General features: G+C 49.7%; 2 protein-coding genes across 4 annotated transcripts; both read left to right on the forward strand.

The window, feature by feature from the left end:
* Nucleotides 1-1,127: 1,127 nt before the first annotated feature.
* On the forward strand, nucleotides 1,128-15,355 carry GOLT1A (golgi transport 1A). Its single transcript, XM_061185500.1, has 5 exons — nucleotides 1,128-1,321; nucleotides 11,075-11,166; nucleotides 12,193-12,371; nucleotides 14,291-14,354; nucleotides 15,030-15,355. Exons 1-5 carry the CDS (start codon nucleotides 1,297-1,299, stop codon nucleotides 15,066-15,068), a joined length of 399 nt encoding a protein of 132 aa, XP_061041483.1. The 5' UTR covers nucleotides 1,128-1,296; the 3' UTR covers nucleotides 15,069-15,355.
* A 1,314-nt stretch (nucleotides 15,356-16,669) lies between these two features.
* KISS1 (KiSS-1 metastasis suppressor) lies at nucleotides 16,670-22,089 on the forward strand. 3 transcript variants are annotated; one of them, XM_061185502.1, is made up of 3 exons: nucleotides 16,670-16,781; nucleotides 19,659-19,779; nucleotides 21,691-22,089. In XM_061185502.1, the coding sequence occupies exons 2-3, from the start codon at nucleotides 19,677-19,679 to the stop codon at nucleotides 22,002-22,004; spliced, it is 417 nt and encodes a 138-aa protein (XP_061041485.1). In that variant the 5' UTR covers nucleotides 16,670-16,781; nucleotides 19,659-19,676; the 3' UTR covers nucleotides 22,005-22,089. The 3 variants fall into 3 exon arrangements, with proteins under 3 accessions (XP_061041485.1, XP_061041484.1, XP_061041486.1); XM_061185501.1 differs by having other exon boundaries at nucleotides 16,670-16,777; XM_061185503.1 differs by lacking the exon at nucleotides 16,670-16,781 and adding an exon at nucleotides 19,128-19,163 and having other exon boundaries at nucleotides 19,670-19,779.
* The last annotated feature ends 4,578 nt before the right edge of the window (nucleotides 22,090-26,667 follow it).

The following is a 26,667-nucleotide window of genomic DNA, read 5'->3' on the forward strand; positions in this document are numbered from 1 at the left end:
GCAAGGACCTCTGGTCTGTTTTTACTTAGCTAACATTAGTTTTTATTCTAGTATTCACTCCCTACTGCTCTTTCATTTTCTTTTATGGAGAGAGGGGTTATTTGGGTTTTTTGGAGGGGTGGCGGTATATAATAATGGTGGTCTATTTCTCTTAAGTTCAAACTTATTGCAAGTAGGTGCAAGCAATCTGCCTACTTTCTTATGTCTTCTGTTAAGTCTTGCCTGAACACTTATATACTGAGAGACATTGTGTTTTATTATAATTTTTTCTTCTTTATTATAATTAGCTTTGAGGGTTTTTTTAATGATGTATGTAGACTGGTCATATCATCTATGAATTGCACTGCAGGATAGAGGGGACATTACAGAGGGAATGCTGGCTCTAGTGGGATTGAGAACCACTGCTCTACAATGAGAGAAAGGATGTTAGGAACTGTCCAGCCTCTCTTTTTTTCAGGCCCAAAGAGGGTGGAAAGGATGCAGCCACATCTACACAACTGGTAGGTGGATTAGAACCAGGCTTCCTGAATCGTTGTCCGGCCCTACCCTAAGCCTAAATTCATCTTTCATTTTCCATAGCTCAACTTCACAGTCCAAAGTTGGACACTGCTGGAGGAAAGGAGATCGAAGCCCTCCGTGTCTAACTCCCTTGGGACGTTTTTGCCCTAGATTCAACCGAATCTGGCGCTCTCCTAAGGCTGCCAGCAACAGGTTTTACTCAGTTGTTTGTCGCCCCTAGCGTCTAGCGTGGGTACTGGCACAAAGCGAGCAAACTACTTACAAGATGAATTTAGTACTTTTCCAAAGAGAAACAGATCCCACCTCTTCCCACACCTTCCACCAAGCCAGTAAGGAATCCAGGTACTCCTAAATCCCAATTCTTCCATAAAGAGTCCAAATTTTGCAAAAGAGATGGAAACAGCTGAACTCAGCCTCAGGGCATGGGGTGGTGGGGAATACAGGGGTCAGAGGGGCGTGGCCTTCTCCGAGTGGGCGGAGCGCGTGGGAGGGAGCAGTGCCCTCTGGGAAGAACCCGGAGGGAGACTTCTGACTTTAAGCAGCCGTGTGTGTGTGTGTGTGTGTGTGTGTGTGTGTGTGTGTGTGTGTGTGTGTGTGTGTGTGTGTGTGTCTGCCTGTGTGTGTGTGTGTCTGTCTAGGGGGAGTTAATGATTTACCAGAGGCTCATTTCACAACTTACCAAGGGTCAGCTTCCCTTGAGCATGTACAAATTCGGTCCTCTGGGCTCCTCACCCCTTGCCAGCTTCCACCCGGAAGGTCCCCCAGCCAGCCTGCAGCATGATCTCCATCACCGAATGGCAGAGTGAGTGCGAGGGGCCGGTGCTGTCGAGGGGGCTGGGCTGGACCGGCTAGGGTGGGTGAAGATGCAGCCCCTCCCAGCCGGGATCTTTCTCTGGGGAACCTGCAAGGCGACCTCTGGAGCTAGTGGCTGGGAGCTGCCCTGTTGGCATCCTTCAGGCAGCAGGGCCAGGGCCGGGTGTGGCTCCCTGCCTTCCAGGGGGTGGGGGGTTGCCCAGGGCCCCCAGGTAGCCAGAGGCTGGTGCCTGGAGGAACTGGCAAGTTCACCACTCAGGCTGGTCCCTTCCCCATTCAGGATTCTTAAACATGGGATACTACAAGGGTGGACCTAGAAGGCCTCTGCCTATTGAGACATCTTTCCCCCACAAAGTCTTAGGGTATCCTGTGGCCCTGGCCCCTTCTTATCAGAAACTAAACTCAAATCCCCTCCCCAAATCACTCTGTCCTCACTCCTAAATATCTTTCCCCTTTATTCAGGGAAGAGGGCAGGGAGGTAGTCCCAAGGTCCAAGAGAAGTGGTGAAAACTGTGGCTCTGTAAGTTTCATTTGGGTGAGTTACTTAAAGCCAGTGTCTTATCTGTGAACTGGAGATAATATTCATTCATTCACTGAACAAATTTGTCTCCTTTATGCGCCAAGCACTGTTTTGGGCACAGGGTATGCAACAGTGAATGGAACTGACATATTCCCTGCTTATGTTCCAGAATGAGGAAACAGGTAATTAGCAGATGAAGTCAGTATGTAGTATGTCAGATGGTGATACCTCCCTCTGGACAAAAGTAAAACAGGGTAAAGAGGCTTGGGAGTGCGGGGTAGGAGGGGTTACTGTTTTATATAGAGTGGTCACTAAGCTTACCTGGGAAGGTACTTTTATACAGAGACCCATAGGAAGTGAGGGAGCAAAGCCACGCAGCTGTCTGGAGGGAGGGGGGGAAATGTTCTAGGAAGAGGGGACCGCCAGTGCAAAGGCCCTGAGGCATTAGCATACTTTGGTGTGTTTGAAAAACCAGGAGGCTGGTGTGGGTGGAACAAAGTGAGGAGAGGGGAGAGCAGTAGGAGGAGAGTCAGGGAGGTCACTCAGAGGCCAGGCTGTATAAGAATTTTGGTTTTATCTCCATAAGATGGGAAACCATTAGAAGGTTTTGTGCAGAGGAGTGATATGATCTGCTTATATTTTTAAAAGATCACTCTGGGTGCTGGATTGAGAATAGACAGACTGTGGAGGGGTGGGGTCAGCAACAGAGAGACCAGTTTTGAGGCAAGAGGTGGTGAAGGAGACCAGTTCTGAGGTGAGAGACGGCAGAGACCAGTTCTGAGGTGAGAGGCAGTGGAGGAGACCAGGGTGGTAGCAGCAAACTGGTGGGGAGTAGTCAGTGCTGGATCTGCGCTGAGGAAGTTGCTGAAAGGATTTGCTGATGGACTGGATGTGGGTTGTGAGAGAGAATTCAAGTATGCCTCCAATATTTTCAGCCTGAACAATTAGAAGGGTTGAGTAGGGGGGAAGGCAGGAGTTGGGTTTTAGACATGTTGAGTTTGATGTCAAGTAGGTAGTCAGGTATATTACTCTGCAATGGAGAGAAATTTGGGAGTTGCCAGCGTACGGATGCTATGTAAAACCATGAGATTGCCTGGGCACAGTTTCTCAGCCTCCCCACTACTGACATTTGGGGGCAGAGTAGTTCTTTGTTGTGGGGGGAGGGGGATCTGGCCTGTCCATTGTAGGATTTTAGCAGCATCCCTGGCCTCTACCCACTAGATGGCAGTAGCACACTCTCACTCCCAATTGTGACCATCAAAATGTCTTCTTATGTTACCAAATGTCCCCAGGGGAACAAAATTGCCAACCTACCCATCAGCACCCCCCCCCCTCCACCCCAAGTTGAGAAACACTGACTTAGGGGAAAAAATAGAAGAGGGCTGAGGCCTGAGCCCAGGGGCAAGCCAACATTAAACCAAAATGTGCTAAGTTCTATGAAGAATGTGCTAAGTAAGTCCTACGAAGAGAAAAAAAATGAGGGAACCAGATTAAGTCGGCAACAGATAGTGGACCAGGTTTCCCTGAGAAACTGACATTTGCGTTGAGACCTGAAGGAGTGTGTGTTGGGCAGATAGCAAGTGGGGAGAAACCGCGTGTACAAAGGCCCCGAGGCAGGAAGGCTCATCATGGAAACAATGATGTGTTTGGAGTATGGCAGGCAAGGGCGGAAGATGAAGCTGGACAAGCAAGCCTAGGCCCCATCATGCAGGGCCTGTAAGCCAAGGCATGGGTGGGAGGACTCTTGCATTCTAAGCCAGTGGGAAGCCATGACGGATTGTACGCTGTGCTAATATGAGCGGGTTACATGTTTTCCAAGGCCCCTGACTGCTGTGCGGAGAAGGGATAAGAGGGTGGCAGGAATGAAGCAGGAGACTAACTGGGGGATGTCGCAGGAGTCCAGGAAAGAGATAATGGTGGCTTAGAATTAAGTGGTAAGAGTGGAGAGAAGTGGACAGCTTTCAAGATACATTTAGGAGGAAGAAGCAATAAAACTTAGCTGTGGATTGAATGGAGGAGGGGTGGTAGGAACAGTGAGGGAGACTCAGTGATGGCTCTTGGGCTTCTGCCTTGAGCTGCTGAGTGGGTGGTGATGACATTTCATTCATTTGGGGAAAACTGTGCCAGGTGCAGCTTTAAGGAAGGAAAATCAATAGCTCAGTTTGGACCTGTTGAGTTCAAGATGCCTTGGAGAGAGAAAAACACGCAGATATGCCAAGTAAGCAGCTGGATAGGAGTTTGGAAGCTCAAAGGAGGCATGGACTAGAAAGATAAATATCAACATTGTCAGCACACAAGAGATACTTAAAGATGTGGAAATTCATGTGAAACTAGAATGAGAAGAGAAATGACCTGGAGCTGAAGCCCTGAGCAATTCAAACCCCAAGAGAAGAGAAAGAAGTGGGAGCTGGCAAAGAAGCCTGGGAAAGAGTGGCCAGAACAGCAGGAAGAAATCAAGAATATGGTGTCACGGAAGCCACCACAGGATATTTCAAGAAGGGAGTGGCCAACTGCTGACAGATGAGGACCGACCCCTCTCCTTTGGATCTGGGAACATGGACGTCATGGGAGGCCCAAGCAAGAGCCTCTCTGTGGAGGGGGTGGGGGCAGAAGTGGACCGGACAGGGCTGGTTAAAGGCACTTTTTCTAGAGCCAGTCTACTGGGTTCACACCCTGGTTCTGCCAGCTGCCGGCTGTGCACCCCTGGGCACAGGTTAAGACCGCTCAGTGTTTCCGTTCTGTTTGTGAAATGGGGCTAAAGCATACCTACCTCATAGGCAGTTATGAAAATTAAACGAGTTAATACACATAAAGTGCTTAGACTGCCTGGCACCATGTGTTCATTAGTGTTAACAATTATTACTATTAATCACTGTTGTTAATTTTGAAAAGAGAAACAAGGCTCTTTCTCTTCCCCTTTGCTTCCTTCCTCTTCCTGAACAATTCAGTCCTAAAGCCATGAGGTAGCAGGGGGGCGGTGCCCAGGGTGGGTGTCAGGGCCCTCGCTGGGCTGGTGGGTTCACACTGGGGTTTGCCTGGTGCCAGGCCAGGGGGAGGGGGGCATCCTGGCAGGGTTGGGGTGGAAACAGGAGAGTAACTTTATAGTGGAGGGGCCTGCAGACTCCGCCTTGATGAAGTACTTAAAGAAACGTCATTCAGTAACAGGTCAAATTGGAACTGCGCATCACCTAATAGATGCAGTGAGAAGCACACAGCATCACCTCTGGTTGATATCTCTGCATAACCTGAATCTAGTCATGAGGAAACATCAGACAAACCCAAACAGAGGGACAGCTACAGGATAACTGGCCCAAATCTTCGTAAGTGTCAAGGTCATGTCAAGGGGGAGACTGAGGAACTGTTTCAGACAAAACAGCCTGAAGAGACATGGCAACCACATGCCACATGTGATTCTGAACTGGATCTTTTTGCCGTGAATGATATGACTGGGACAACTGATGAAACCTGAATGGGGTCTGAGGGTTGGATGGTAGTAATGTATCAGTGTTAATCTCCTGACTTTGACATTGTGTCCTGGCTGTATAGGAGAATAAAGGAAACCACAGCCAAGTATTCAGGGGCGATGAGATAGCTGGTGGCAACTGCTTTCAAATGGTTCAGGAAAAAAATTCTTTGTACTGTACTTGCAACTTTTATGTCCATTTGATATCGATTTTAAAAAAAGAGGGAGAGGGACTTCCCTGGCGGTGGTTAAGAATCCGCCTGCCGGGCTTCCCTGGTGGCGCAGTGGTTAAGAATCCACCTGCCAATGCAGGAGACACGGGTTTGAGCCATGTTCAGAGAAGATCCTACATGCCGCGGAGCAACTAAGCCCGTGCGCCGCAACTACTGAGCCTGCACTCTAGAGCCTGAAAGCCACAACTACTGAGCCTGTGTGCCACAACTACTGAAGCCCGTACGCCTAGAGCCCTGCTCTGCAACAAGAGAAGCCACCACAATGAGAAGCCCGCACACCGCAACGAAGAGTAGCCCCTGCTTGCTGCAACTAGAGAAAGCCTGTGTGCAGCAACGAAGACCCAACGCAGCCAAAAATAAGTAAGTAAGTAAATAAATAAATACAAAAGAATCTGCCTGCCAATGCAGGGGACACAGGTTCGAGCCCTGGTCCGGGAAGATCCCACATGCCGCGGAGCAACTAAGCCCACGAGCCACAACTACTGAGCCCACGCGCCACAACTACTGAAGCCTGCGTGCCTAGAGCCTGTGCTCTGCAACAAGAGAAGCCACGGCAATGAGAAGCCCACGCACCACAACAGAGAGTAGCCCCCGCTTGCCGCAACTAGAGAAAGCCCGTGAGCAGCAATGAAGACCCAACACAGCCAAATAAATAAATAAATACATAAATTTAAAAAAAAAAAAAAAAGAGGGAGAGAGAAAGTGAATGGTGTCTGAGGCTCCCTTGCACAGCCTCAGACCAGAGGGACCCATCCGCCTGCTCCAGGGGATATCGCTTTCCTTGGAGCTGTAGCTGCTTTCTGGATGCAAGAAAGACATTGAACCTGGCTTCAGTTAGTGCTGCAGGGCGGGGTCTAAACAGGACTTCGGAGCAGCCATCAGCCCGGTTGTTCTCTGCGGTCTGGGGAGGGCCCCACTTCTCACCAGGTGGCGCCCTGCAGAGCCAGGCCTCTCTGGAGAGCTCTGTCAGTCTCCCAGCTGTTCTCTGCCCCAGAGCCTGGAGACTGGGTGACCTCTAGCAAGGGGTGCGCTGCCCCAACTGTCTGCATCCTGGGGACGGTGGGCTGCAGGCGCTTCTGTCACTCCCGGTGACGTGTCCCACCCCCACCCTCTCTGCCATGCTTTCTGCCCCAAGAAGAACTTCAGGAGCAGCCCCTGGCTGGTAATTTGACTGAAATCCCTCAGCTACTCCACAGGTGAGAGAGGCAGAGCAAGGTCTGAGGCTTGTGTGTGAGAAACACAGTTTCTGACCCTTTTCTATGGGGTTTTGTGTTCATGGTGCAGTTTCTCCACTGAACACTGGAAGCACTAATTGTGGCCCATAAAGAAGGCTGACTCCATTGCAGAAAAATTCTGGAAATGCACCAGCCCTTGAAGGGCAGTGTGGAACAAGTTGGAAAAGTAATAACCATACAAGCCAGCAAATCATTGTTGCAGAAAAAAGTATAATATAGGAGAGAAGACATGAAATATGAATTTGAGAAATGTATGCTATTTCTACAAAGAGTAAGAGGCTGTACTTAAGTGTTTACAGGTTGGGCATGTGGATATTTTAACAAAACAAAATGAAAACCCAATAAAATGCCCATGTTATGTTTCCACACAAAAATATCTACTAAGGGAGATAGAGCGGAAGGGTGTATTGTCAGAACTGACCTATTTTTATGGTGAGTGTAAGCTAATAAGAGATTTTTATAACAGGCATAAAAACTTAAAATACCTTTGTCATTCAGATTAAAGAAATATGGTTGTGGTCTTCCTCCACAGTACCCTGGCCCGTGTAAAATTATCATGACAAGATAGATGTACTTCTAGACCCTCAACTTATTGTCTCTGAGGGTAGAAAAATCATGCAACATGGAAAGACAGAACACAACCTTCATAATGACCAAGGGGGTTGTACTCTGCCCAGTGTCTTGGGTGCTAAGAGATTTAATTCAGGCAGGCATTCTAGGAGGTGGAAATAGGAAACAAACTTGAATAGATTATGGAGATTTGTCAGAAACAGGAGGAATCGCCATTAGTAGCAGATGGATTCTGGGCAGCCGGGGGGATATGCTGAGAGAAATGATGTTGTACTGGTTCCTAGCAAATCCAGCTCTGCCAAAAGGGAGACCCAATTAGACTGGCATTTTTCTAGAATATGAGTTGCACGAGGTTTCAATCCATAATTTGAACAATAAATCTCATCTCTGTATTTTTAATGATCTTTTAAAGAAGTCCTTTGGCCTTATTTCTATACTGGAACTGATCCTAATCCTCTTAAGATCTGTATGGTAACAGATTAGGAAAGATTAACTACCTACCTGAAAGACGATTGTGTTTCATTTTCTTTCAGCTGTAAATGTAACTTAGCCAGTAAGCCTAATCTTCATAATTTTGTTTTTGTTTTGTTTTGTTTTTACAGTTCTGCCTCTTAACAACCAGACTTTTAACAACTTTTTACAACTCTCTGTAGAAACACAGCAATAATACCAATTTCATAGAGATTGTAAGGATCAATTCTAAGATGTTAGTTAACAAGCCCAGTAAAATTTTACTCTTTAAAAATTACCTGTGTTTTCTTTGTAAAAGTTAAGCCATTTTTAATAAAGTTATACATGTTGTAGTTTAAAAAGACACTCTTGCCCTAACCCTATTCACCATATAATTTACAACAAAAAGAAAATAAGGCATTTTAGCTATATTAAGTAAATAAAGCAAGTTGCAAAACTGTATATACAATATAAACTTCAAGTTGTACCTCATCAGTAATTTTTTAAAAGGAAGCAACACAGTTCCATTTACCATAGCATCAAAAAGAATAAAATACTTAGGAATAAACCTAACTAAGGAGGCAAAAGGCTTGTACCCTGGAAACTACAAACTGTTGCAGAAAGAAATTTTAAAAGACACAAATAGGTAGAAAGACCCATATTCATGGATTGGAAGGCTTAATATTGTTAAGATGTCAATACTACAGAAGGCAGTCTACAGATTCAATGCAATAATGTATCAAAATCCCAATGGTGTTTTTTGCAGAAATAGAAAAACCCATCCTAAAATTCACATGGAATCTCAAGGGATCTTGAATAGCCAAAGCAATCTTGAAAAAGAAGAACAAAGTTGGAGGTTTCAAACTTCCTGATTTCAAAACTTATTACAAACCTACAGTAATCAAAACAGTGTGGGACTGGCATAAAGACAGACATAGAGACCAATGGAATATAAAAGAGAGCCCAGAAATAAACCCTGGCATATATGGCCACATGGTTTTCAACAAGGGTGCCAAGACCGTTCAATGGAGAAAAGACAGTCTTTTCAACAAATGATGTTGGGAAAACTGGATATTCACAGGCAGAAGAATGAAATCGGACCCATACCTTACACCATATGTAAAAACTAACTCAAAGTTCATTTTAGCTCTAAGTAAGATCTAAAACAAACTCTTAGAAGAAAACATAGGAGAAAAGCTTCATGATGCTGAATTTGACCATTATTTCTTGGGTGTGATACCAAAAGCACAGGCAACTAAAGAAAAAAATAGATACACTGGACTATATGAAAATTTAAAACTTCTGTGCATCAAAGGACACAATCAACAGAGTGAAAAGGCAACCTACAGAATAGGAGAAAATATTGGCAAATCTTGTATCTGATAAGGGGTTACTATACAGAATATACAAAGAACTCCTACAACTGAACAACAAAAAACCCCAAACAACTGTTTTAAAAATGGGCAAAGGACTTGAATAGACACTTCTCCAGAGAAGATATACAAATGACCAACAAGCACATGAAAGATACTCAACACCACTAATCATCAAGGAAATGCAAATCAAAACCTCAATGAGATACCACCTCACACCCCTTAGGATGGATGCTATCAAAAACAAAACAAAGCAAAGAAACAGAAAGTAACAAGTGTTGGTGAGGATGTAGAGAAGTTGGAACCCCTTGTACACCACTACCGGGAATGTAAAGTGGTGTAACTTCTGTGGGAAGCAGTATGGTGGTTTCTCAAAAACTTAAAAATATAACTACCATACGACCCAGCAATTCCACTTCTGGGTATATATCCAAAAGAAGTGAAAGTAGAGTCTCGGAGAGATATTTGTTCACCCGTGCTCACAGTAGCATTATTTACAATAGCCAAAAGGTGGAAGCAACCCATGTCCATCCACAGATGACTAGATAAACAAAATGTAGTATATGCATACAATAGAATATTATTCAGCCTTAAAAAGGAAGGAAATTCTGACACATGCTACAACATGGATAAACCTTGAAGACATTATGCTGAGTGAAATAAGGCAGTCACACAGAGACAAGTACTGTATGATTCCAATCATATGAGGTACCTAGACTAGTTAGAATCATAGAAAGTAGAATGGTGGTTACCAGAGAGAGTGGGGAATGGGGAGTTGTTTAGAGGGTATAGAGTTTCAGTTTTGCAAGATGAAAAGAGTTCTGGATGTGGGTGGTGGTGATAGCACAACAAGGTGAATGTACTTAGTACCACTGAACTGTATACCTAAAAATGGTTAAGATGATATATTTTATTTGTATTTTATTGTAATTTAAAATTTTCAACTTGATTCAATTTAAAAATGAAGCAACAGAATGAATTTTCATTTGTTGACTACCAGAGTGGCACAGATAAAGTAAAATGAACAATTCTGTGTGATGGAGAGGGTTTAAGAGAAAGGGAACTTCATATCCTAAATAGCCTGCATATCTGTGCTGGGCTCCCTGGCTCTGAGCCAACTCCTGTAGTTCAAAGAACGAGGAGACACAAAGCAAAAGACACGCTGCTGCTGGGGCCCACCTGTGGTTGAAGTTAGGGTTCCGAGGGGTGTGTGGCAGGGCAGCCACGGTGCTGGCTGGGGTGTAGACTCCAAGGTGATGAGCACATTTCCGGTCAATGACTTCTCTTTCCCAGTCAAGTGTGAGAGGTCATCATCAGAAGGCTGGGAACCGGGGCGGTTTAGAGAAGGAAGGAGACACTGTGAAGAATTGTTCAGGAGGGCAAGCCTCCTGAGAAATAGGGCAGGCCAGCTGGGCAGTTCTGAGACACTTTGGGGATATGGTTGTGAGTTTTCAGTGGTACCCTTCGGCCCTGGTGTGAGTTGGGCATCAAGCGGCTCCCAAAAGCAGAGGCCAGGAACAGAGTAGGCAGAGGGTTGTGTTCAGCCAGAGACCCAACCCTGATAATGATCTAGATGACGTGGCATTTGAAGACAAGAGGAAACTGAAAATAGAAAGTGGTGAGAGTATCACTAGCTACTAGACGTTGTGAGGACAGGACGCCAGAGTATATAGAACTGACCAGCAGTTTCCAGGTGCTAAACATCGATTCGTGCCCATCCTTCCCTTCCCCTCCTGCCATTCCCTGAGAGCACAGAAGCCAAGATTCCTGGATGGCAGTGGAGCCACCCCATCCCCCGCCCCCCAGAGGGCACCTGTCCAGCGGCAATGGGGGGAAGTTCCAGCATCCCAAGCTGCTCCCCAAAGCCCATCCCACCACAACCTCCTTGCCCATTGCAGAGATTGGTGTGGGCACCACCGGCTTCGGCATCTTCTTTATCCTCTTTGGAATGCTCCTGTACTTTGATTCAGTGCTCCTGGCCTTCGGAAACGTGAGTCCCCAAGCCCTGTGAACCCACCTGAGGTCTCCGTTGCCGGGAGGGTCAGCCCTGAGTTTATTCAGATCATGCCCATCCAGGTGCTGGGCACTACCAAGCCCAGGCAGGCAACGGGTGGCTGGGGATGGATGGTGAGGCCTATGGGGCACAGAGAATCTAAGGACCTGGATTCTCATGCCAATCTCCGGGCAAGGCCCTGAGGGTACCAAGATGAATCAGACGCCCGTCAGAATCCCACCACCTAGGGACACGAATGTCACATCAACATACACGACTGGGGAGGAAGGCAGGGGCAGTGGTAAAGTCACTGTAAGATAAACACATCTAATATGAAACAAGGTGCTTGGAGAAAAGAGAGCGCGCCCTGTGGGAGAAGGATGAAAAACAATTTAGAAAAATAAATGAGCGTGGGGAGGATAAAGCACTTCCAGGTGGATGGAACAACAAGAGAAGAGGTATGGAGAAGGGGAGGGAAAGCATGGAACGTGCCGGAAGAAAGCCAGAGAGTTCAGTTTGACAGGAGGCCAGGCACTCTTAAGGGATCGTTAGGAGCCAAGCTGAAGGTGGTGACAGGGCCATAGAGTGGAGGGCCTGGAGAATGCTGCCACAGGCAGGAGCCCTGACACTTCCCTGTGACACTGGGTGTGGCTGCCTAACCCATTTAGGCTTCAGCCTTCACCTTCGTAAAATGGAGAGAATCTCACTATCTTTCCCATCTTACTTAGGAGGTGTGATGAGAAATGATATCATATAAGAAGAAGTGCTTGGGATCCAAGAAATTGGGTCGAATTGGGTGACAAGCTAGAGACCTTCAAAGGTCTCCTGGTCCACCCTGCCTCTGGGCACTTCTGTTCCTAAGCAGTTCAAATTACTCACCCTCTCCAATATTATCCCTCCTTGAAGAGTCAGCAAGTCCTGCCCCAGGCCTGATGCGCAGCTCCAGGCCTGGCCCCTGACTCCCGAGGGAGCAGAGGGAGCCAGTGTGTTTGTTCTCACACCCACCCCCTCCCTCTCCCACAGCTGCTGTTCCTGACCGGCCTCTCCCTCATCATCGGCCTGAGGAAGACGTTTTCCTTCTTCTTCCAGAGGCACAAGCTCAAGGGGACCAGCTTCTTCCTGGGGGGCGTGGTCATTGTGCTCCTGCGCTGGCCCCTCCTGGGCATGCTCCTGGAAACCTATGGCTTCTTTAACCTCTTCAAGTGAGTGCAGGTCCCCTTCCCCTGGATGGGCCCACCAGGGCCTCTGAACGGCTGAGATCAGGTTTGGGCAGCGTGACCAGCAGTGCATACAGAAGCTGGACTTTATCCCGCAAGAGACGGGAGCCTCGGAAGGGTTGAAAATGGGGAGGAGCATCAGGTGGACACCAACCGTAGGCTGAAGGATAAGTTGGGGGAATCGGCCCATCCATCAGTAAGCATGGAGCACCTGCTGTGTACCCATCACTGTGCCTGTCACCAGGGAGGAGACACAGGACCTGCCCTCAAGTCTAGCAATCCAGATAGGGAGGAAGGGCAGTGAACTAAAATCTACTAAGCCCCTCACATGCACCAAGCATGCTCACAAGCATCCTCTCATTTTGTCATCTCCACAACCCATTGTAGGACTGTCCTCTACTTGCAGATAAGGAAACCAATGCTCAGAGAGGCTGCCCCTGCCCGAGCAGGGGCAAAGGATCTGAACTTGACCCAGGTGTCTCTGGCTCATGTTCCCATATCCCTCGGCCCGTCCAGTGTCAGCCTGGGCCTGGTGAAAGACACGGTGGAACTCAGCGAAGGTGTGTGGCCTCCATCAGGGCCAGGGAGGTGTCCCAGAGGAAGCAGGACCTGAGACAGGCCTTGAGTGGTGGGTAGGGTCTCAGAGAAGACTGAAGGGTCCTTAAGGAGAAGAAAGAAAAGGATACTGAGAAAGACCATCTCTGGGGCACTGTGGAGAGAACAGGGGTGGGATGGGGATGATGTGGGCTAGAAGAATCATGGCTTATGGACTCATGGGAAGGAGCTGTGGACCAGGAACCCTAGGCTAATCAGAACCATCAGCTTGCTCAGTGTAGCCTTGAAAACACCTGATCGGCCCAATGCCCTAGACTTCAGAGACATCATGTAGTGTGGTTGCAGGAAATGAAATTCTCTCACATGTGTTCTGCCATCCATTATTTTTCAACGATGTCATTATTCAAACAGTCATTCACTCAAATAGTCAGATACATAAAAAGTACCTACTACGTGCCAAATACAGGGCTAGGTGTGGGGATATGGCACTAAACGAGGAGAAACTTCCTGCGGAACTTGCAATTTAGTGAGGAAGACTAACTCTGACAATAGTTACCATTTATTGAAGACTTGGAAGTGTGAGTGGGGCCACTGCAGACTCAGTAGTTCTAACCAAAAGTAAACCTTGAGAAAGACACCTTGCAGCAGCATTGAAGGGGCAAAAAAACCCCACAAAACTCAGAGCTATAAGAGACCTCAGAGACACAAGCGAACCTCAGGGACCTGAGGCCCAAGGAAAGGAAGTAGCTCAGCCAGAATTCAGATTTCTGCTTCCCTTCCCACACCAACCTCCGTGCCTCCAAGCCCGTTGGGGGATCACCCATCCATGCCAGGGGGTGTGTGGTAAGAATGGGGCACCAAGGCGTGGGGGAGAATAAAGTGAGCACAGCCTCCAATAGCAATCCATGCCTGGAGCCCAGGAAACCTGCGGCAGGCGGTACACACCCAGTCTAGGGAGGAGAAGACAGTAACAATAATAAAAATAAACATTTCCCAAACATTTCTTTGTGGAAGGCCCTATGATGTAGATACTATTATTATTAACCCCATTTTACAGGTGGAAATAGATTCAGAGAAGTGAAGAAATTTGCCTAAGTTTATACAGCGCCAATGAGTGGTAGAGCCAAGATTTGAACCCAGGGAGTCTGACCTCAGGGCCTTCATTCTTAACTACTCCACTTGACTGCCTCTCAAAAAACAGGGGTGCAGAACCACGCCCGCCCCCAGTGCCCAGGGGCCCATTCTCTTGGGAGCCAAAGCTGGAGCCTTTGGGGGGACCTCAGCCTCGCTGCCCTCATCCTCCCCTCTGGGGCCATCACTGACCACTCCCTCCGCCTCTCTGCTCCTAGGGGCTTTTTCTCTGTCGCCTTTGGCTTCTTGGGCAATACCTCCAACATCCCCTTCCTGAGCGTGGTAAGTGGATTATGCGTGTGGCTTGGTGGCGGTGCCCTGGGGTGGGGGAAGCGCACGGACTTAGTAAAACAGCTGCCCCAGGTGCAGTGGACACTTCCCCATCTCCCCTCAAAGCCCCTTCCCCAGGTGGGCCAGCCTCAGCTCCTCTTCCCCTCCCTGTACCTTCTCCATTTGACAACAGCAGATGAGATGAGAGGTGTGAGCAGTTGTGCCAAAGGTGTGGGTGTAGAGAACGGTGTTTGTCAGTAGCTCCCTATTAGAGCCAAAGAAACGGAGCCTTAGGGAGTCTAGGTGACCCAGCCAGAAAGTGCCAGACTTCTGGAGCGCGGGCTGAGTCTGGGCCCCAGGCAGAGAGAGGATGTGTGACAGCCAGTGACAACAGGAAAAGCAGGTGGCAGATTCTGTCCTCTCCTTGGGGCAGGCATGGGGCAGTGGTCCCTAGCCCCTGCCCCTCCCTTTCTCTGAAGCACCTGACAGAATACAAGCTCTCTGAGAAGCCCAGAGAGGCTCTAAGCCAGCACCTTGACATGCCTGCCCCCGGACACACCCCCGCTGTCCCCTCTCCATATCTGCGCCTGGCACTGCTCCCAGCTCTCAAGGCCAGCTTCGTAATAACCTAGATATTGAGTCTGCTCTGCACTCTTTGTCTGGAGTAATGATTCTTGGCTCCCACAGCTGTTCCAGAGGCTTCAAGGCACCAGCTCAATGGTCTGAACAGCAGAGATAAGCTGCTTGAACTTGGATCATTGGTTGAGGGGGCTGGAAAGGAAATGGGGGCCACCCCCTCAGGCCCCCATCCCGCACTGACTCATCTCCCCATCATACGCGGACCTCTCCAAGTCCAGAAGGAAGGATGGAGCCGAGTGACTGACCTCAAATCCCCAAGTCAACGCAAGAAGCTGTCAGGACTGCTGGAAGCAGAGATCCGGGTCCCTCCCATGGAGATTGAATGGAGACCACACCCCACCCTGTATTTATCAGAGGAAAAGCAAAGATTAAATTCCCAAGCTGTAAGTGCGCCTGAGACTCAAAGTCAGTGTCTCTAGCCCATTAAGTCCATTCTCTGACTCAGGGCAGGCCCACACACATGGCAAGAAGCAGGCCTGCTCTCATGACCTATCATTCTTACCCTCGTGTTTACTAGTCCTAATGAGTGAGATAATATGTTTGCAAGCCCCTATTAGCAGGAGGTATTAAACAAGTGATGGGTATTAATCCCCATCATGGTGGGAAGTGCTTCTCAGCCATTAATTAGGTGGATGTCTGCACAGCTCACTCACCAGGTAGCCTCTGTGCTGAGGTAGAGACATAGCCCTTACCTTCCAAGGGCCCCAGTCTCTGTCCTGGGAAGCACTTCATTCAAGGGTAAAGCGCATCCTTGCAGGCCCAAGAAAGAGACAGGAGTCCCCCGCAATGCGTACATTTAGTAAGTCTCTGTGAGGGCCCCTGCGTCTGTACGGAGCAAAGGAGCGGGTGCTGAGGGTGCAAAGGGAAGGAGACCTGCCCCACTTCAAAGCAAGGCTCACAGCAATTCCAAAACGGTGTGATCGAGGTGCCACAGGACATGACTGTGGGGCTCCAGGAGCAGCACGTCCGGACACACTGCAGCTGGAAGGCACTCCTCCAAGTTCCCTTAGTGCTTCCCAGGTACGCCCACCTTCTAGAGCTGCAAAGGTGCTGCTTTCTTAGCCAGCTGCTCACATACCTGTCCCGCCCATCGGACCACGGCACGTTCATCTCCAAACCCTGTGCTGAGCACATGCTCAGGAATTGCTTGGGGAAAGAAGGGAGGAAGGAAGGAAGAAAAAAAAAAAGAGACAATCCCCCCACCCAGTCCCAGATCCCAGATCCCAGCCCAGGAGCCGCCTTCTGGTCTGAGACCCCAACTGAGCTGCCAGAGCCGGGAGCACACGGGGAGCAAGGAGCCCCCGGGGCAGACTGTGCCACCTCCTCCCCCTTCCTCCCCTGCATCCTGCTCACTTGTCTGGAGGGGGAACATTGCACGCCGACACTCCGCCCCCCCAAACAGTCCATTTCCATGTTGTTTGGGGCAGAATGGGTCTTGGAGTGGGTCTGGGGAGAAGCGGTGAGAAGGCTGGAAAGAACTAGTGGCAATCAGAAAGCCAGCCTTGGAAGGCTTCTGGAGGGGCAGGAAAAGGCTGATTTCAGTCATGAGAACCAGGAGGCGGGAGTCAGCCGTCATCGGCTCGGAGCGCCGTGCTCTCTGAGGGGGTCTGAGGAGGAGGGAGGGGGAGGCAGAGGTGGGCCTATGCCTGGAGACGTCACCATGGGCTTTATAAAAGGGACGTGACCAGGGAGCTGGTGACAGCGAGCCCAGGAGCCCATCTCCCCTCCCTCCAGGTGTTCACTCACCCAAGCAGTGTCATCACCTCGGAGACCCCTCAGGACGGAGCCAAGGCAAGGTAGGTGCGCTGCAGCACCCACACCAGGGGAGGGGTCTGGCCGGACACAGGGAGGCTCCCAAGCTGGGAGCAGGAATTCAGTTCCAGGACTGACAGAGGTGTCCCAGGCAGGCCAAGGGGGTGCCGATCTTCCCTGATTACTCGGCTGGCCAGATTATTCTGGGACGTCTAGGTAAATAACGTTGACTTGCACTTTATGAAACCAGGACCTTGGGGATTCTTTTCTGTAGAAAGAATGAGTACAGTGAATGAACTCTCTGGCTGGGATGAGAGGCCACAGAAGCTTTTGGAGGGAGCTGGGGAACTCCTGGGGCTCACAGGCTCAATAGGACTCCTCTGGGCAGTTCCCTGATGTGTGGATGGCAAACACAGACCTAAACAAAGAGCCCCTGTGTACCCTGCCAGCCCTGGCACTAAGAGATGGGATCACCCCAGAAGGGAGCTGCCCCACCCCAAAAGCTTTCCAACCAAGCCTGGAATTCCTGTTACTCTCTAGGTACAAAACCCCTGGGACAGGGAGACCACAAAAATGCCCACAGCAGGGCAGCCACTAGTGGCCCCTTGGAAGCTGATGGTTCTTTTCCAAACAACTCAATTCTACCACATGTGTTAAAAGCCCCTGTGCTGGGCAGTGAACCAAGAGTTGGGGGAGGGGTGTAGGTGTGTGTTGGGGACAGGTAGTGGGGGAAAACCAAAGTTCTCATGGTAAGTGCCACCTATGATGGGATGGGGAGGATGAAATACGGGTGAGAGGAGCATAAAGAAGGAACGCTACCTTCTAACCATACAGCCTGCCCTCTGCCCCCTTCCTCACTCACCGTCCTGCTTCTGAAGAGCAGCCTGAATGCTCCATCTGAAACGCTAATCTACACACATTCTCCTCTGGCTCACACCGCTCCGGGATGAAGCCCCTGGTGGCCCCTTCCCCAGCCTCATCACTCACTCTCTCTCCAGCAAAGTTTCACCCTCCTGGCAGGCTGGAGGGCCTGCACTTCCCTCCACACCCAGCTTCAGCTCCCTTGCTGGGACTGCCTTCAGTGCTCAGAAACTCAGCTCAGGCGCCACCCCCTGCAGAAAACCTGCCTGGACCCTCCAGATCAGGCTCCCATGGGCTCTGACACACCACCAGGCCTCCCCACCCACCCTGTACTCACGTGCCCCCAGCCTATCATTTACCATGTTATTTTGAGATGATTCTGATTACGACTCAATTTCTTGTGCTAGATCTCAGGGGAGGGCCTGGGGGAAGCAACCCCGTGTCTTAGCACACCTGTGCACCCATAGCACCAACCAGGTGCTGCGATCAGGAATGATTTCTGAACTAACCTGTGCATCCATGGTCTGAAGCCACAAAAGAAATGGTTTTACACTGTTCTCTCTAGTGGACTGATCCTCTCTCTACTCCATGCCCCGCCCCAGGCCTTTAAGGCAGGTGCAGAAAGCCATGGTCTGGGTTTCAGGGTGTCACAGAGTCAAAGTCTGCAAGGATAAGTGACCATCTGAGGGGACAGTCTGTGGCCAGTCTGACTCAATGCTCTTATTTTATACACGGAGCAATAAGGTCTAGAGATGGGAGGTGACTTGCTCTTGTCTCACAGGGAGGGAGGGTGGAGCTGTGGCTAGATTTGAGTCCTCCTGATGCCACTCTTACTCTACCCCATGCCTGCGTCCTGGTGGGAGCAGGGAGAGGAGAGGGGACTGGGGGCAACAACAGAGGGATGGATGGGGCTGAGCCACCGTTAGGAGCTGACGGGCACAAATGATAGTCCGCCCGCCCTGCCCGCTTACCCCTCGACCACAGAGGGAGGCTCGAGCCTTTAGATCTGGCACCCACTCCCTCTGCTCAGCCTGCAGTGTTGCCTGGCTCTCCACCAATTTGTCTTTAATCACGTTTGGACAGTCTCAAAGTGCCTGATGACTTTTTCAAAGAGAAATCAGACTTGGGAGCTGGAAGAACTGGGGGGGTGGGGATGAGAGGGGAAGGGGGATGAAGAGGGGGTCAGAGTACACAGCTCCCACCTCAACAGCCAAAATCATGAAGTCAATTAAATTCATATCCTCTCAGAGACCACGGGGAATAGAATATGGAGACAGTGACCTGATAAATCAGGGAAAGTTTTTTTCTCTTTCCTGAATTACAGGCAATAAGACAATTTAATGACGGTTTTCAAGGCTATGAAGGGTTATGAGAGCAAGCAAGATGATTGCCCCTTTCTTCCTTTTTCTTGAAAAAGGAAAGGAATTAAGTTCCCATTACAGCAGGAGGGAACTGGGCCAGGTTCGGGAAGGCACATTCTAGCGGGGAGAGTGGAGCACAGAAAGTTGTCATTTATGCAGAGCCCAGCATGGAAGGAAGAAGCGCCTGCTCCCAGGCTCCAGAGAGCAGGTTGGGAGCTCGGCGTCCTCCATTCAGTGGAACTCCTTGCCCCACTTCACTTCACCTTTCCCTGCTCACTGCCACACTGCATCTCATTCCTTGTTTCTCCAACATTCCTCTCAAGCAAACCTGAGATTCAGAATCCTGGCCATTTTCCAACCCAAGCAGTCCTGCCCCTTCCACTGATATGAATCCTTCCTCCCTCCCTCCCTTCCTTCTTTCCTTCTCTCCTTCCTTCCTAACCTTACTGGCCTCACCTGCAGGAAGCCCTCCCTTATGATCCTCACCTAGCATGAGTTCAGCTTGGACTATACGGTGCAAGTGGTCTCAGTCCCATTTCCATGCTGTGTCTGTTCAGCCTCATCCCTCCACTGGGGGCCTCCAAGGGCAGGGGCTGTCTCCTCCCTTCCAGGGGTCCCACTTCACACTTGGATCTGCCCCACCACCCAGCCCAGAGGGCGTGCCTAACCTAGTCCCTCCTCCCTCTCTCTGTCTTGGTCTCAGGGCACTTCCAGGACCAGGATGAACTCACTGGTTTCTTGGCAGCTGATGCTTTTCCTTTGTGCCGTCTCCTTCAGGGAGACATTAGAAAAGGCGGCGCCCATGGAGAATCCTAGAGCCACAGGTATGTGTTGTCTGGGAAGAAGGGTGGGAGGGAGCAAGTGAGTTGTCGCAAAATGAGAGTTACCATATTTTTCAGATATGGCTAGTCTCTTGACGTGAATTTAAAGCTGCATTTAATGGAAACCTAAGACTGATACATGCAACACACTTAGGGGCCTCACTAACCTTGCAAGCAAGGAATGTCTTGCCACTGTTACGGACATCAGGAGGCTCACCCAGGTTCAGGTGCTTGTTAACCACCGAGCTCCTGCATGGTTTTCTCTGCTCTCCGCCAACCACCTCTCTGTGCAGATCTGCTAGGAAGGAATTTACTATGCAAGTTTGTCTTATCAGTGACCTCAGTTCCTTTATGGGAAATTTGAAAAAAAAAAAAAATAACCTACACAAAAGGACAGATCCTTAATATCTGTCAACATTATGAGTTCATTGTGAAACTGATGACCTGGAGAAACTGAGGCCCAAAGAGGTAAAGAAACGTTCCCAAAGTCACTCAATCCAATGCTGCAGAAACCCAGCAGGCACTGAGCTCCCCAAGAGTGCCCTCTACAGGGCATGAGCTAGGACGGTGCTCATCCCCAAGTCAGGAGGGGGGTTTAACACTGCTGGGTGGTCAGCTTGGCCTCTGGGGACCTCAGTTCCTCTAGCTACGGAACTTGCAGCATTCTCTCTATACACAAGATATCATTGTGCCCATAAGCTATCCCAAAGCAAAGAGAACATGGCCCTGGGTGTCCTTTGCCAAGTGTGTCTTCTCTCCTGGGATCCGGTGTTCTTTCTGGGTGAGGGAGGATCCCCCAGAGAATAACATCATCACTGCCCTGGGGACATTGAGCTCTTGGCTCTTTTTGGCAAAAGCTTTTAGGTGATGCTAAAAACAATAGCCTAAGCAGTGATCCTACTGCTGGGATGGTGGCTGTATCTAGAAAGGAAGTCATCATCCCTCCCATCTCAGCCAGGCCCAGGGCCCTCCTAGGAAGATTATAACTAACTCTGGACCATGCCCACTCTTCTCCAGAGTATGCCAGGGCATTGAAGAGCAGGGCTCAAAGCCAACTACCCTCCACCCAACACACACCCACTCACACCCCAGACCTCATTTCCACTCATCTCCTGCCACAATTCGCTGGGGTCATTGTCTCCTGAGAGCTAGTTGCACTACTTTACTGCTAAAAAGTATAGTGCACTTAATGAGCCTTGCATGTGAAGTGCCTTCCAAATTAGCCTCATTAACCCTCAGTATGAAGGGGAAAGATTATACGTGGAGTGGGGGAGGTGAGCTGGTTGAGGTGACCCAGATAATTTCCCTTCTTTGTTGAAGTCCTTATATAGCCTTTTAGGGTTCACACTTGTTGGGCGTGTGGAGGCACAATGGTCTTAGCTTCACTTTCTTCATTTCTGTAACTACAAGCCTTTCATTAGCTTTTATATATTTAACAAGCATTTTTGAGGCCCTAGTATGTGCAAGGCACTGTTTTCAAGACTCTGAGAGACTCAGAGATGAATGAACATGGCCCTAACCGCCCCAAGGAGCTCTGTCTAGTGGGAGCCTGATGCAGGGGCGGGCCAGCCAGAGAGCCACGAAGAGGAGCAAAGCTGGGTGTCCAGCAAATACTTGAGTTTTCTTTATTTCCAAGCTCTACCCTGCTTGCTTCCTAAAAAAAAAAAAAGTAATTCAATATAAAAGACATTCAAGAGAATTCTGTAAAACATTTGAAATCAAAGCTATGTTGAAGGAAGGAGGAGCAAATGGTCACACCACCCAAGCTAAGAGGCTGCTGAGCTTTGAGCTCTGAGCTTCCTAGGGGTCAAGGAACAAAAGAGAAGCAGAGGATGGGGATGTGAGTAGGTGTTCCAAAGCCGTCTTTCCCGGGCCCCGGCCTCACGTCCGCCTCTCCCTGTGGCTCTGTCCTAGGCCCGCGGCTCAGACCCCCGGCGCTCCTGGCCTCCGGGGCGCAGAGCCCGCGGTGCGCGGAGAGGAAGCCCGCCGCTGCCGGGCCGAGCCCTCGGGGGGCCTCGCTGTGCCCTCCTCCCGAGAGCTCCGCTGGGCCCCAGCTGCCGGGCCTGTGCGCCCCCCGCAGTCGCCTGATCCCCGCCCCGCGCGGCGGAGTGCTGGTGCAGCGGGAGAAGGACCTGTCCGCCTACAACTGGAACTCCTTCGGCCTACGTTACGGAAAGCGGCAGGCGGCGCCGCCCGGCAGCCGCGGCCGAGGCGCCGGGCGGGGCTGAGCGTGGAGGTGCGGCCTTAGACCTTCCAATCCCGGACGCGGATCCGAGCGTGGCTCGGGGCCGCGGCTGGGGGCGGGGCAGTGGGAGGGGCCTGCAGCTTGTTTCCTGAAGCAATAAAGGAAATGATGCCGTCTCACCCGCTGGTGATCTGTGGCTAATTTTTGCAAGCGGCGCGGATGAGATTGTTCCCCTTCTCTCTCGGCTGGATCCTTAGCTGGTTTTAAGATGGCTTTAGTGTTATCAAGGTCAATGATTTTCAAACTAGAGGTAAAGGACCAAGTTGTTTTTTCCCCCAATTCGGGGCGGATCGGTACTTTTAAACACACACACACACACACTGAATCTCTGTAAGACTTTTAAAAATAACTAAAAAGAAGCCCAAATTGGATGCTGCTTGGGTGGTGTTACAGCAATATCAAATAGCTATAAAAATTTCTGAAGATGTTCTCTTAATTCCTAGACCTATGTCACTGCAGATGGGTAACCAACATTTTTCAGAGGGCCATGAGCCGACACCCACACTTTGAGTAGCACTGATCTAGGGCAGGGGAAGGCAGATGGCTTAAGTACCTTCCCCTTTCCCAGGGAAGTTTTTAGCCAGTCGGACAGCCTGATCTGGAAGATGATGCCAACCACTGCCCCATCCACTGAGGTTTAAATAACACCTTAGTTCCACAGTCAGACCTCCACTGGGGTGCTTGGCCACAACCACAATGAAGCCCCACTCCATGCGCAAGGAGTGTCAGCAGTGCACTGGGCCATCCATCTGCCAACCCCCCCTCCCCCTGCCCCGGAAACCCTGGATGGGTCCAGTGCTTTATGTTCATCACTTCTCTACATCCTTTGAACCACCCAGGGGGCTGAGCATGTATCAACCCCATTTTCACAAGTGAGAATCCTGAGGTTCAGAAAGATAAATATCTCACTCAAGGCACACAGCCAATGAGTGGCAAGCCATTTCAGGCTCCTGGCTTCCCCATTGCACTGTCACACCTCTCTGACGTGGCAGGGTTTCCATCTGAGTCAGCTGTGGTGAACATCAGGAATGGTCAATCTGCCTTGTGGGGACATTCCTGGGGGCCCCCAATAGCTGGGGAGTTTAAACTGCTGTAGGAAGGAGTAGAGCTTGTCAGTTGGGAAACTCCAGGAAATCTAGGCTTCTAAGCCCACAAGAAAACCCAGCCCTATTTGACAGCCTCACGCTATGCGTACCCTGCTTGGTTTTGGCTGCACTGGCTCTTCGTTGCAGCACGGGCTTCTCTCTAGTTGCAGCGCACGTGCTTAGTTGCCCTGTGGCATTGGGAACTTAGTTCCCCAACCAGGGATCGAACCCATGTCCCCTGCATTGGAAGACAGATTCTTAGCCCCTGGACCATCAGGGAAGTCCCTACCTTGCTTGGTTTAGAATGGAAATGTTCTTTCCTAGAAGGATTGTGTGGTCCACCACCACTCCATGAAACACCAGTGTTCCACCCATTACAGAAACCAGGACTCCATAGAATGGAGGCAGAATCTTGTTGCTATGGCAATGAGATAGGCTGCTATGGGAACACGACAACCTGCCCTACCCCCGTCTCTACTCTGAAACCGTCCTCCAGGATCTCTCAAATTATTGGTACTGCTGTGAGCTCATGTCCTAGCATGCATGACAGGGTGATGCTGTTGATATTTCATCCCCCAAACTGCCTGGGGTGTGTCTCTGTACCTCTGGGAGAGGAATCATAAACTCAACAGCTATTCTGTTAAGTGAGTTATTCTCCTATTCCCTGGACCAAACCTTTCTCTGATGAAGTCTATGCATAGGAAGAAGCTAATGGATCTCTAAAATCTGCTCTTAGCCAACCTAATTTTACAAAATTTCCTGTGATCCCCCCTAACTTCTCCTCGTGACCTCAAGTTTAGGCAGATAGAAGGCAGGGGTGTGTGTGTGTGTGTGTGTGTGTGTGTGTGTGTTGCTTCAGGGGCAGGAGAGTGAAATGTGTTCTCTGGTATAAGAAGCAGGCCTGTGTGTGAGAAGGTATGTGTAAGAAGAGTAAATGTGAGAAACATACATGTGTCTGTGTGATGCTGTGTGTGGTGTGGCCCCTCTAACTACATTTCAGGCCTTACTAGCTCCCACTGCAACCCAAGTGCTCTCCAGGATCTCTGTTCAGCTGCTTCAGTGGGTAGCAGGAGAAGAGCTGGATCCACCTGTCCTGGTCTTCTTGCCCAGGACTGTGCCTGTGAGACTCCAGGCTTTGCAGTTCTTGGCCCCATATGCTGTGAAGGGATGGGGATCTCCATGGGATGAAGGGATTTTTTGGTTTCATGAGGCTCCCAGCCTGACTCTGAACTGATTGGAGGGAAGGTACAGGCTGTGAGGGGCCCCAGGGACTCCCATCTACCTCCCAAGACTTCTGGGTGGGCTCAGAGAGCTAGGGCACCAGAGCCCAAAGACTTGGAGGTCGGGCTGCCTAGGGGCTCTCAAACCCTCTCCTTCCTGGGAACTCTAGACAGTCCCCAAGGGGCAAGAAACCAGGAGGACCTGGGCATCCTTCCCTGGGGAATGGGAGGTAAGAGCATCTCTTTCCATATTCCTTTCCTTTTGGTAAGTCTGTTGCACTAGTAGGGAAGTGGTCTCATGCCCCTAAGCAAAGGAATATGGGGGGCGGGGGTGGGAGGGATGCAGGGGGATTTATGCCTCTAGTATCACTAGTAATATATTAACAAGCAATTTTTTAGTCCTGTAGTGTGCCAAGCACAGGGCTACTCCATTTCAACCTCACAACAACTGCAAGAGGTGGGCAGTATTCTTGGAGAAGTCAAGTAGTGCGCCCAAGGTTGGCTGGCAAGTTAGAGAGCCCAGAGTGAGACTCTCACATTCTAATTCCAAGTATCATAATCTTCCTACACACTACAGTCTTTCCTTTTTCTCTGGCCCTGCTGTGTGGCAGAGCCAACCCTCTTCCTGAATGATTTGTCTTGGGTAGCAGGTCTCTGACAGCCAATGTAACTCTATCCCGATGCCTCTCCAACTTCTTTAATGACAACACAGGTGAGGTTACCAATCCCCAGAGCAGGTCTCCTCCCCTCAAACCTCCTGTTTGGGGTCAGGCAACTGACTTTTGCCCCTGTCTGTCTCCTTTCTCTGGAAGCAGCTTCCCCAGGTCCCGACTTGGTCATAGGGAGGCAAAAGATGTCAAGTCCCAGGGGAGTTAGTATGCCCTTCCTCGCCCTTCTTCCATTTTAAAACATCAGAGCCCAACAGGCTTCCATACTCAGCTCAGAGCAGGGAGCCTGGAGGCCAGCAGGACTGGTTTTGGTTGTTGAGAAAGCCAGAGCAGAACAAAGAGCCCCCAGTTTCATCCTCTTCGCGGGTTTTGCTTACCTATATTTTCTCTATTATCTGTCCAATAGAGTCTTAACAGCAGTCTCATCTGCATGTTACCTTCACAAAATGTTTAAAGGTACCACTTTTGACACATTCATGTCTGCTCACACCCTAAGCCCCTTAAAAGATAGCAAAGGAACAAGAAAGGAATAAACTCCCAAGGACAAAGAGAAGGGAAAGGAAACCACAGCAGATGAGAAATGACAACCAGATATTGAAGATGGAAATTAGATGGAGGGCTTGGCAGAATGAAGGAAGCTACAACCTCAAAGCCAGCAAAAAGGTCTACTGAAGGGCCATAACTGATTCATCCCGAGGACCAAGTCTCGGTACTTGGAGCTACCTGGGACGAATTCTAGACTGAAAACAGGGGACTGGCTGGAAATCTCTACATGGAGAAGTTAGACTTCCTGAGTCCCCTATCTCCAGCTAACACAGCCGGCTACCCTGCTCCCCCATGAGGAAGAAGCTAGAGGCTTTCTCTCTCGAGGATTCAGTAGAGACCTCTAGTCAGGGGGTCACAAGCACAATGAGGGTGGGGATAAAGAGAGTGTCTGAAAAGAAGGAAAAAAGAGAGTGGACTGTGTGAAAGTCTGCCTGGGTGAGCCCTTTCCCAGTTTCTTCCCAGAACGCAGGGCACAAGGACCACCTCCCCAAATGGGAGAGAGAAAGCCCCAAAGAAAAGACCAACAGATACTGACATTGAAGGGTACCTACCTTTGTCCGTTTGGGCTGCTTTAACTAAGTACCACATACTGGGTGGCTTATAAACAACAGAAATTTATTTCTCACAGTTCTGGAGGCTGGGAAGTCCAAAATCAAGGGACCCCGGATTCAGTGCCTGGTGAGGGCCCGCTTTCTGGTTCATAGATGGCTATGCTTTTGTTGTATCTTCACATGACAGAAAGGAGCAGGGAGCTCTCAGGGGTCTCTTTTATATGGGCTACTAATCCTATTCATGAGGGCTCCACCCTCATGACCTAATCACCCATGAAGGCCCCCCACTTCCTAATATCATCACATGGAAGGTTAGGATTTCAACATATGATTTTGGGGGGCACAAACATTCAGTCTATGGCAGTGCTCCAGGGAAAATCTGCTCAAAGCCCCCATCTAGAGTGGGGTACACCAGCTGTGAGCCTTGCCCCTGCACACCGAGTTTCTAGGCCCCTCCACCTGTCTGTCTTAACCCTGAATGGAGAGCCAAGTTGTCCCAGGAGCTTGAATAAAACCTCTAGTTTGGAAGAGAAGACCAAAGCAAACAACACAGAGAAACCAGAGACACCATGAAAA

The sequence above is a fragment of the Eubalaena glacialis genome, chromosome 3 (genome assembly GCF_028564815.1).
Source record: "Eubalaena glacialis isolate mEubGla1 chromosome 3, mEubGla1.1.hap2.+ XY, whole genome shotgun sequence".
NCBI classification, from domain to species: Eukaryota; Metazoa; Chordata; class Mammalia; order Artiodactyla; family Balaenidae; genus Eubalaena; species Eubalaena glacialis.

Bases quoted from the DNA above. Each gene is read 5' to 3' on its own strand.
- GOLT1A (XM_061185500.1), top strand. From the start codon at position 1,297: ATGATCTCCATCACCGAATGGCAGA. The intron at 1,322-11,074 runs GTGAGTGCGAGG...TGCCCATTGCAG, and splicing joins CTCCATCACCGAATGGCAGA to AGATTGGTGTGGGCACCACC. The intron at 11,167-12,192 runs GTGAGTCCCCAA...CCTCTCCCACAG, and splicing joins TGCTCCTGGCCTTCGGAAAC to CTGCTGTTCCTGACCGGCCT.
- KISS1 (XM_061185502.1), top strand. From the start codon at position 19,677: ATGAACTCACTGGTTTCTTGGCAGCTGATGCTTTTCCTTTGTGCCGTC. The intron at 19,780-21,690 runs GTATGTGTTGTC...GCTCTGTCCTAG, and splicing joins GGAGAATCCTAGAGCCACAG to GCCCGCGGCTCAGACCCCCG.